At 46.4% G+C, this 10,978-nt stretch overlaps 1 protein-coding gene across 1 annotated transcript; it reads right to left on the bottom strand.

Moving 5' to 3' along the window:
* Positions 1 to 8,752: 8,752 nt before the first annotated feature.
* On the bottom strand, positions 8,753 to 10,470 carry LOC121780088 (LRR receptor-like serine/threonine-protein kinase FLS2). Its single transcript, XM_042177609.1, has 3 exons — positions 9,558 to 10,470; positions 9,388 to 9,459; positions 8,753 to 8,868 (listed from the first exon to the last, which is right to left on the bottom strand). The coding sequence occupies exons 1-3, from the start codon at positions 10,468 to 10,470 to the stop codon at positions 8,753 to 8,755; spliced, it is 1,101 nt and encodes a 366-aa protein (XP_042033543.1).
* Between the last annotated feature and the right edge of the window lie 508 nt (positions 10,471 to 10,978).

Genomic DNA, 10,978 nt, shown 5'->3' with positions numbered 1-10,978 from the left:
CGTCCCTAAAGTCAGAACGCAGAGGCTCCAATCGAGAGGAGCCAACGCATAAAAGGCTGAAGCAGGACGAAGTGATTACGTTCTCGGCTGCTGATCCCGTCCCGGCCATCTCTCCTCACCAAGACGCCATTGTCATCCAAGCCGGAGTGGCAAACAAACTGATCCACAGGGTGTTTGTGGATACAGGAGCGTCGGTTAGCATTCTTTTTAAAGAGTGCTTCGACAAACTAGAAGTGGACCCAGCTCGGCTCAGTCCGGCTCCGCTTCCCCTGAAGAGCTTCACCCAGGAGGACACCCGCCCTGAAGGTATTATCAGCCTTCCGATCACGGTGGGGAAAGCGCCTACTAGCTCCAGTACGATGATTGAGTTTTTCGTGGTGAAAGCTCGGTCCCCGTACAACGTCATCCTGGGAAGAGACTGGCTCAACACAGTTCGGGCCGTTTGCTCCACCTATCACCTCACCATCAAGATCCCTACTAAAGGAGGGATAGCGGTCATCCGAGGTGACCAAAAGAGAGCAAAGGAATGTCTGCAAATTGCGCTTAGAAGTGCCGAGCAGTCAGATCGGCACCACCAAGCATAGCAATCACAGCAGCCGGAGTCAGAGGCGATGACCGAAGTCATACCGGAGCCGAACTCGATGACAGTTCAGCTGTACGAAGACGATCCATCCAGAACGGTTAAGATCGGCTTCGCGGGAACGCCCCTACTTCGGGAAAAAACCATCCAGCTCCTCAAGGAGTATAAAGACGTCTTTGCATGGTCTCCGTTGGACATGACCGGAGTGCCCCCCGAGGTAATCACTCATCGGTTAAATATTGATCCTTCAGTCCGGCCGATAAAACAGAAGCAAAGACTCTTTGCGGCAGAACGAAGTCAAGTCATCCATGACGAAGTCCGTCAATTATTGAAGGCGGATGTGTTATTCGAAGTGAAGTATCCTTCGTGGGTGGCCAATCCTGTCATGATCAAGAAAAAGGAAGGAGGATGGCGGATGTGCATAGATTTCACCGATCTAAATAAGCACTGTCCCAAAGATTGCTATCCCCTTCCGAACATAGATAAAAAAGTAGAAGCTTTGATAGGCTTTGAAATTTTTTGTTTTCTGGATCTGTACAAAGGATACCATCAAGTTTTAATGGATGAGATTGACGCTTCAAAAACGGCCTTCATTACTGATTTCGGCATTTTCGCTTATAAAAAGATGCCATTCGGTTTAAAGAATGCCGGAGCCACTTATCAAAGGATGGTAGACAAGCTTTTTCGGCACCTGATTGGAAAGGAGGTCGAAGTGTATGTTGACGATATAGTCGTCAAAAGCAAAAGCACTTCGGAGTACGAGCACAACCTCAAGTCCACTCTCGACGTGCTCAAGAAAGCCAACCTCAAACTTAATCCCCAAAAGTGTACCTTTTTGGTAGATTCGGGAAAGTTTCTGGGTTGTTGGGTTTCAAAAGACGGACTCAAGACAAACCCCTCAAAAGTTCAAGTCGTTCAGAACATGGCAATGCCGAAGTCCATACATGACGTGCAAAGGCTAACCGGATGTCTAGCCGCACTGAATCGATTCCTTTCCCAAGCAGCCGAAAAGCAACTGCCGTTCTTCACGGTGTTGAAAAAGGCACCAAAGTTCGAGTGGGGAGCCGAGCAGAAAAAGGCATTTGACGAGCTCAAAAGTTATCTAGCCGAGCTTCCTACTCTCTCTGCTCCAACCGAAGCCGAAGTAATATTCTTATACTTAGCGGCATCGGATCAAACCATCAGCGCGGTGCTTGTACGAGAAGAAGGCCTAAAACAGCTTCCCATCTACTTTACAAGCCGAGCATTAAGAGGTCCAGAAACCAGGTATCAACCTCTGGAAAAGATTGCTCTGGCATTAGTAAATGCAGCAAGGAGACTGCGGCCATACTTCTATGCTCACAAGGTATGCGTCTTAACTGATCTGCCACTTCGGCAAGTGTTGACCAAACCAGAAGCATCAGGCAGAATCGCCAAGTGGGCTATAGAGTTGGGAGAGCACACAATTGAATATCTACCTCGGAAAGCCATCAAGGGACAAGCCTTGGCAGATTTCCTTGCAGAAGCGAAGTTCGGTCAAGCAATTCCTGTTATTGCCGAACAGAAGAATTCTGCCAGTGCCGAACTAGCACAGCCCTTGGAATCCGAAGTAGAGCCGCCGGACTGCTGGAGCGGGTTCGTAGATGGAGCTTCGAACAAGATGGGAAGTGGAGCTGGTATTTTACTTGTCGCTCCCGACGGACACGAGGTAGCCTACTCACTTCGGTTCCTATTCCCCACTACTAATAATGAAGCCGAGTACGAAGCCCTCCTGGCCGGACTCCAGTTAGCGCAAAGTCTGCTCGTCAAATCTCTCAAAGTCCATTGTGATTCACAACTCATAGTAAATCACATGTTGGGTACAAGTGAAGCCCGTGACGAGAGAATGAAGAAGTATTTGGACAAAGCGCAAAGCATCAGCCGAAGTTTCTCCTATTTTCGGATAATCCGTATTCCCAGAGCGGAAAATAGCCGAGCAGATACCTTAAGTAAGTTGGCCTCAGATCCGAGCTCAAAGGCGGAAGAATTAATGCATCGAAGCATTGATGAAGCCGAGGTACATTCATTATCTAGCTCGCCGAACTGGATGACGCCGATCTTGCAGTATCTGGATCAAGGACAATTGCCCGAGGATAAGAGAGAAGCTCGGAAGATCACGTGCCGAGCACTTCGGTACGAACTTCATGAAGGAGTCCTCTTTAGAAAGTCTTACCTCCAACCGTTATTGCGGTGCGTAGGACCAGAAGAGACGGACTACATCCTCAGAGAAGTTCATGAAGGATCGTGCGGTAGCCACATCGGAGCCAGAGCTTTAGCTAAAAAAGTTCTGAGATGGGGATATTATTGGCCAACCATGGTACAAGAGGCAGTGCAGCTCGTCAAGAAGTGTACGAAGTGCCAAATTCATGCAAATGTCCCAAGGATGCCGCAGACCGATCTATACACTATGCAAAGCCCTTGGCCTTTCATGCAATGGGGCATAGACATAGTGGGACCACTTCCTCAAGCTCCTCGGCAAATGAAATTCCTTATCGTTGCCGTGGACTACTTCACGAAGTGGGTGGAGGCTGAACCATTAGCTACGATAACGAGCTCAAAGGCATTGGACTTCGTCTGGAAGAACATAGTGTGCCGATTTGGCATACCCCACATCCTCATCTCGGATAATGGGACTCAGTTCACCGACAAGACGTTCAAGAATTGGTGCCAAGAGCTGAACATTCAACAGCGGTTCACTTCGGTCTCCCATCCCCAAGCAAACGGACAAACGGAAGTAACGAACCGGATTCTGGTGAAAGGGTTAAAAGCTCGGTTAGAACAAGCCAAAGGACAATGGGTAGAAAATCTCCCTCAAGTCCTATGGTCCTACCGAACTACGCCCAAAACCTCCAACGGTGAAACTCCGTATAGTCTGGTGTACGGCACTGAAGCCGTAATTCCGGTGGAGATCGGCGTACCCAGTCCCCGAACTCTAAATTTCTCCTCAGAAATGAATGACGACGGACTGAGAGCAGAACTAGATCTCGCCGAAGAAAGAAGAGAATTGGCGTGCATAAAAGCAGCCAAGTATAAGGAGCAAGTAGCCCGGTATTATAACCAAAGGGTGAAAAAGCTTCAATTTCAAGTGGGAGATCTCGTCTTGAGAAACAACGAAGTAAGCCGAGCAGAAAAGCTGGGCAAACTCGAGCCCACATGGGAGGGTCCGTATCGGGTGTCAGAAGTCCTCGGCAAAGGGTCTTATAAATTGACTCACATGTCAGGAGAACAAGTACCCCGAACATGGCACGTCTCCAACCTCAAGAAGTTCCACTTGTAAGAGACAAGGTCCGGTCAGTCTGTCTTGTGTCTAGTTCGGTCATAGGGGTACATGTTTTTATTTGTTTGTTTTTTACTTGTACCTTTTACTTGTCGTTTTATAAAAAGTTTAAAGTTTTTTTTCTTTCATCTTTTTCATTTTTTCTCTATGTGTTTTGTCTCTATGTGCTTGTCGTCTCTTACAAATGGTACCAAGGTATATCGTTCTTTAAAGACTGATCCCCTTTTTAGATCGATTATTAAAGACTATTGTGAGTCCAAGCTTCTAAGGAGGATATAAGACCACAATTCAGCTTAACAAGCAGTCCGTCTGAAACGAACTGCAATAAGCCAACGATTGTGAGTCCAAGCTTCCAAGGAGGATACAAGACCACAATTCAGCTTAACAAGCAGTCCGTCTGAAACGAACTGCAATAAGCCAACGATTGTGAGTCCAAGCTTCCAAGGAGGATACAAGACCGCAATTCAGCTTAATAAGCAATTCGTCGGAAACGAACTGCAAGAAGGGAAAGTCCGATCCACGCGATAAACCTCGCCGAATTAGGACGACCAAGTTCGGTCAAAGAAGTTTACCTCACAAGACCGGGGACGACCATGTCTAGTCAAAGAGGTTTACTGCATAAGACCACTTCGGTTAACTGGGAAAGTCCGATCCACGCGATAAAACTCGCCGAATTAGGACAAGGGAAAGTTCGATCCCGGCGACAAATTGCCAAATTAGAACACAAACCAAGTCCGGTCAAAGATGTTTATTTCATCAGACCAAAGACGAGTCCGGTCAAAGATGTTTATTTCATCAGACCAAAGACGAGTCCGGTCAAAGATGTTTATTTCATCAGACCAAAGACGAGTCCGGTCAAAGATGTTTATTTCATCAGACCAAAGACGAGTCCGGTCAAAGATGTTTATTTCATTAGACCAAAGACGAGTCCGGTCAAAGAAGTTTACTTCATAAGACCAAGGACCAAGTCCGGTCAAAGAAGTTTACTTCATAAGACCGAGGACAAGTACGATGAAATTTTTTCGCTAAGCTGTAAATACAGTGTTAGAAGCGAAAACAAAATTTCATTTTTCAAATCTTGTTCGGCATACAACTCCGCTACCCTACAAAATGGCGTTACGCTATTACAAAGGACTATTCTACTGTCTAGGGTTGCTGAAGTTAAGCCACCTATCTGCAAAATCCTCTGGAAGCCGAGTTCGGTTGTTCCGAGCAGATGAAGAATAAGCAGGTCGACGAGATGCTATCCTCGACCCAACGCCTCTTCCCCGAGCCCGAGAAGTCCTAACACCTCGGCGATGAAGAGTCTCGGCAATAAGCATCTGCTGATCTTGCTCGCTCATAGTCACAACTCCTCGGCGAATTTCAGTCCGTCCCTGTCTTGACGATTCCGGTTGCTCCTGAGCCCGTTCTCGTCTTGACGTTTCCGGCTGTTCCGGAGTTCGTTGTTGACTGGGAGTAGGATTTTGAACAAGGGAACCAGAGGTTTGATCTGGAGTGCGAGCATCTGTTGGCACGATATGCCGAAGGAATCTTTCTATGGAGGGGCGCCGAGAAAGAACAATGTTGTACCGAGAAGCCCAGCGCCGCAATGATTTCACAACTTGTTGGCAAGCCGAGCTCTCCAGCGCATTGTTCCTCCGGAGTACATGATATTCCTCCCACAGTTCGTCAACTCGACTCTGAACATCTGATATGGTCACTCCCCCGCGCACACGGATGTAATCCTCGTACGCAGTCCTCTCAGCAATGGTCGTATTCAGCTCGGCCTCCAGATCCTTCTTATCGGACTCTAAGTCCTTATTATCGGCCTCCAGCTTCACTAAACGAGCCAGAAGCTCGTCATTCTTCGTCTGATCGGCTATAGCTCTTTTCTCAGCTTCGTCTAAAGCCGAAGAGTACAGCCGTTTCCAGTGAAGTATCTCCATCTCCTTAAGTACAAAGCAGCTATATTAGTTCGGCAGCTGTACCGAGCAGATAGTAAAATACAACAGGAATAAAGGCGAGTACGAAAAGCTATACGAAGACAAGTGTAGAGAATTTTTCATTCACAAGGAAAATTTTTACACTAGGAGGGCTTCAAGGCCATTTTACAAGGAAGAAACTAGACTAAGAGAAGGGAGACGAAATCATACTCCACCAGCTTCGTCTCCGGCTCCTTGGTCTGGTTCAGCTTCTTTCTCCTGAGCTACCTCAGCCTCGGCCTCGCCTCCTGCCGGCCTCGCCTCCGCCTCCTGATCGGCTTCCTTCTCCGGATGCCCGGCCCGCTCGACTTCGGCCTCCAGCTCCAGCGGCTCGGCCTCACCCTCTCCGTTGTAAGTCGAAGCGGGTGAAACGGGTCCCACGGAGGCAAAGATAGCCTCCAGGTTCTCGTCCCGATCAGCTCGACAACTCCGGACTCGGTCTGCAGAAAGCAGGACCGAGGATGAAGCGAGCTCCTCAAGGAGCGGCAGATTCTGAAGCCGAGCTGCTATCTCTCGGCCGTACAGAGGCAGCACGACGTCGGCCCCCTGCTCGCCCTTATCGGTAATTAGCCTTACCAGACTACCGACAAAGGCCGAGAACTGGCTGCTCAAAAAGAGTTTCTCCGTGTAAACACGGAGAGCCTCCCCCTGGGCAGCCACGGCGGCAGCATCCCTCCGTTTCGTCTGCTCTCGCTGGATGACGAGCTGGTTTTTGGCAAACTGAGCTTCATCCTGGGCCGAAATCCTAGCAGCTCTGGCTTTCTCAAAGTTAGCCTCAGCCTGTTCGGCCCGATGACAAGCAGCCGCCAACTTCCTCTGCATCTCAGCATAGTCATTGGACGCTTTGGAGAGTTCGACGGCGACGAGCTTGGAGAGCATATCGTTCCTCTGAAAATGGATAAAGAAAAAAGTCAACAAAGGGGCCACAAAAAATACAGGAAAAAAGCAAGGCCAGAAAATCAAGAAGAGAATTCACCTCGGCGAAGTCCGTGGGCCATAAAAACGGCTCACAGATATGTTCCGAAGGAGGCGCCAAGACCACATCTTTCTCTGGCGCTCTCGGGGGCTTCTGGGCCTTCCCCTTCCCCTTTGCCGAAGTCGACTCCGGCTTCTTCGGATCCGAAGAGGTTTTTTGCCTTTTCGGAGTCCTCTCGGCATCAGACGCCGAGCTGGTGGTTTTCGGCCTCTCCGGCTCCTTGGACTCCGAAGATTTGCGGCTAGCCTTATTCAGCATGTACACTGCCAAAAAGCAAGAAAGCAAAGTCAGATTTTCTTCGTTAAAGCAGTAGAGCATAAAGATAAAGAGAAATCCTCACCCTCGGCCTCTTCGTCCGAAGACGAGATGTCGAACACGACGTCGCCCTTGACGAGCTCAGACTCCGTGTATTGTTTCCTAACTATGGGAATCTTGTTGAGCTCGCCATCGAGCTCGTCCAACGGTTCAGGCCGAGGATGACGGATAACGGACTCCGGCCCTCTCCAGGGAAAACTAGGAGCCGCGGTCCTATCATAGTAGAAGAAGCGATTTTGCCACTTCGGCCACTTCGTTTTACAAAAGGCCCTAAAGGGCTGTAAAGGGATCAAGTAAAACCAAGACCCCTTCCTCTTAAATTGAAAGAATTTAAGGATCGCCTTCAAAGACAAATCACTTCCTAACCTACGGAGTTCGGCAGCGAAGGCCGACAAGTGCCTCCAAGAGTTCGGAGTCACTTGGCCTAAAGGAAGCTGAAAAAAATCTAGTAAATCTATAAAGGCAGAAGGGAGGGGGAAACGAAGCCCGCATTCTAAGCAGGCCTCGTACACGGTGGCGTACCCCTCCGGCGGGGAGTCAGCCCTATGATCACCGTCAGGTACCACCGCCTTCCCCCCAGGAAAAAAGTATTTTTCGGGTAGGGATATCACAGTATCCTTACTCAAAATACTATGGAAATACTCTACGGTCTTCTCCCCGGACTCTTTCCGGCCAGAAGACCCCTTATCCCCTTTCCTACCGCTACCCGACTCCGAAGAAGAAGAAGACATTTTTCTTACTTTTTGGAGGTGAAGAAAGTCTGAAGAAGCTCTTGAAAGCGGAAGAAAATTTCTCGAGAAAGAGAGAGTATAGAAGACGCAACAGCAAAGGTGTTCAAATGAGGAAGAAAGAGCATATTTATCAGATTCGGGAAAGATTTCGAGATCGTTGCGCCGTTTCGAATCCCACCTTTTCAGGATTCAACGGCCGGATTTTACTGTCGCATTTAATGCAGGCACGCGCAAGGCATGTCCCCTGACGTCAGCCTCCCCCTTACCATTATCCAGAATGCCGAAGTGACTCACCTCGCCGAAGTGATTCACTTCGCTTTTCGGGGGGGGTAGTGATGGGGTACGAACTAAACCCTAATGGCAAGCCCAATAACAGTGACGGCCCATCAGCCCAGAGCCCAAGAAAGAGTATCTGTTCGGCACCAAAGAGTTCGGCACGACCAAAGAGTTCGGACACAGCCTACAGCTCGGTAAAAGCCGACCAGTCAAGCTCTCCTCTCAGATCGGCAAGAGCTGATCGGTAAAGTCCAGCAGTTCGGTCTCAGCATTCGACCGAACTAGGAGTTAGTGGACTCATGAAAGGCCTCCACGACCTCCGCTATACCCACGATCTATTTAGTGGTACGAAGCAGTTATTGAGCAGTTATTGCTCACCCACGATCTTGTTAGTGGGGCTGCAAACCACGACCTTAGTTCAATGTATAAATAGAACTTAGATCAGATAGAAAAAGGTTAAGCTCTCTAGAGATACGATATCATATAGCAAGTCTGTGTTGTAAGCTGTAAATCCCAGATCAAGCAATACAATCTTGCCCTCCCTTCTTCCCGTGGACGTAGATTTACTTCAGTAAATCGAACCACGTAAATTCTGTGTGTCGTAGTCTTCTTTCTCTACCAGCATTTACTAACATCAGAAATTCGCGGATCCATCACACCGGATAAAGAATTATTGCCCGAAATGAGAAAACGCAAGGCTGCCAAATTAGAAAGCTCTTCTGGCAATTCACCTGCCATAAACACTTTTTGGTGATCGCTCATCTCACTCCATAGAATTGGCCTTCTAGTCATATATCGTACATTTAATAGCTCAAAGCAAAAGTTTAGGTTAAGTGAACTGTAATTAAAAAAAACAGAAAACTAATACTCCATATATGTTGATAAAAGAAGGAAACTATTGTGACAGAATAGAGTAATTGTGTAATCGAGATAAACAAGACACAGATTTACGTGGTTCACCAGTATTGTGTTGACTACGTCCATGGGCAGGGAAAACAGATTGTATTCAGATTGTTTTTCAGATTACAGAGTTATGCGTCCTACTTCTATATAAATATGCATACAGACTACGGGCTAGGCTCAATAAGACAATTAAGGCCTAAGACAATAAGACAATTAAACCCCGTCTGGCTAGCGACAAACAACAGATTCAAAGCATACTAACAGAAATTAAATTCATAAAACAAGATTGCATTTATTAAGCCAAGATTATTTTTTGTGTTCAATCGAAGTTGAGTTAGAAAACATGCCTGTCAAGTGATTAGACTCAAGGTAGAGCGCTGTTAGAGAAGTGAGGTTCCCAATTTGCTTTGGTATTCTACCTGAAATCATCAAATTTAATCACCAATCGATATCCATGAATTGGCCATCAAATTTTATCAAGTAAACTAAAAGAAGAATTAATTGCAAGATGATATACCTTTGAATTGGTTTCTCCATAGGTACAAATCCGTGAGCATCGTCAAACTTCCAATTTCACTCGGGATTTCTCCGCTGAAATTATTGACTTGCAATTGCAGAATCTGAAGCTCTTTGCATTTGCCTATATTTCTTGGAATTTCCCCATCAAGTTGGTTCCTAAGGACAGTGAATTCTCTTAACCTTGGAGTATTACTGCATATGTTGTTTGGGAGCTTTCCTGATAGCATATTATGTCCAAAATCGAGTAAAATCAACGAAGAAATGTTGAAGATAGCATATGGTATGGAGCCCCTCAACTGATTTCTTTCAAAACTAACTTTTTTCAGTGAAGAAAGGCCACCAATCTCCTCAGAAATGTTTCCATCGAGAATATTGAAGCTCATATTCAGACTCTGAAGCCTCGAAATATTGAATATAGAAGAAGGGATTCTTCCTGAGAATCCGTTGTTCGACAAATCCATGTCTTGGAGCTGGGATAAGGCTCCGAACCACGATGGTATCCCTCCGGTGAAGTTGTTAGCTGCGGCGTTTATATCTTCTAAACGTCGCAACTTAGACAGCTCAGATGGTAAGATGCCCGTGAAACTGTTGGAGCTGATGTCTAAAACTCGAAGAAACGTTAAGTTTCCAAGATGTGGAGGGATGGTGCCTTGGAGCTCGAAGTTCGAGAGGTCAAGGGCAGTAACCCTTTGGTGTTTGGTGCCACAAGAGACACCAATCCATCCACAAATGGGAGTGTGAATTGACCAATTTTTATGCAAGATTGCATTAGGGTCGAAAACAATGGAGCTTTTTAAGACAGTGAGAGCGTATTGATCAGTGGTGAGATTGAAGAGTGGTGTGGAAGAGGTGAGGGAAACGTAGTTTGATATCAACATTAAAACACCAACGTAAAACAAGTAATTCTCCATGGATGGTTTCATGTACAGTTCTATTTGGTAGTATAACAATTGTGGGTATGTAAATGAATACTAATATACTCCCTCCGTTCCTTTATAGTTGAAGTGAAACTTTTCGGCACGAAGTTTAAGAAAGGGGTGTTGAGTGTGTTAAATAAATAGATAAAAAAATTAATCGAGAGAAAAAAGGAGAGAAAAAAGTAGAGAAAATAAAGTAGAAAGTGAATAAAGTAGAGAGAATAAAATAAGAGAGAGTAAAGTAAGAAAGAGAAAAAAGTTAAGTTATATATGAAAATGACTCAACTATGAGAGAACTTCTTGAAATGGATAAATGACTGAACTATGAGAGAACGGCGGAAGTATATATATAAAAGGAGAGGTTCTAATGTGTCAAGGTGGTCCAAATTGGAAAATGGGTGACCAAGTCCAGTTAATAAGTGTCAAGGTGGTCCGAATTGAAAAATGGGAAAATGGGTGACCACTGCCCAACCCCACCACTGACCGTTACTTCTTAGGATTA

Source organism: Salvia splendens, chromosome 19 (genome assembly GCF_004379255.2).
Source record: "Salvia splendens isolate huo1 chromosome 19, SspV2, whole genome shotgun sequence".
Classification (NCBI taxonomy): Eukaryota; Viridiplantae; Streptophyta; class Magnoliopsida; order Lamiales; family Lamiaceae; genus Salvia; species Salvia splendens.
The sequence above is the reverse complement of the archived record's forward strand: the minus strand, read 5'-3'. Positions and strand labels throughout refer to the sequence as shown.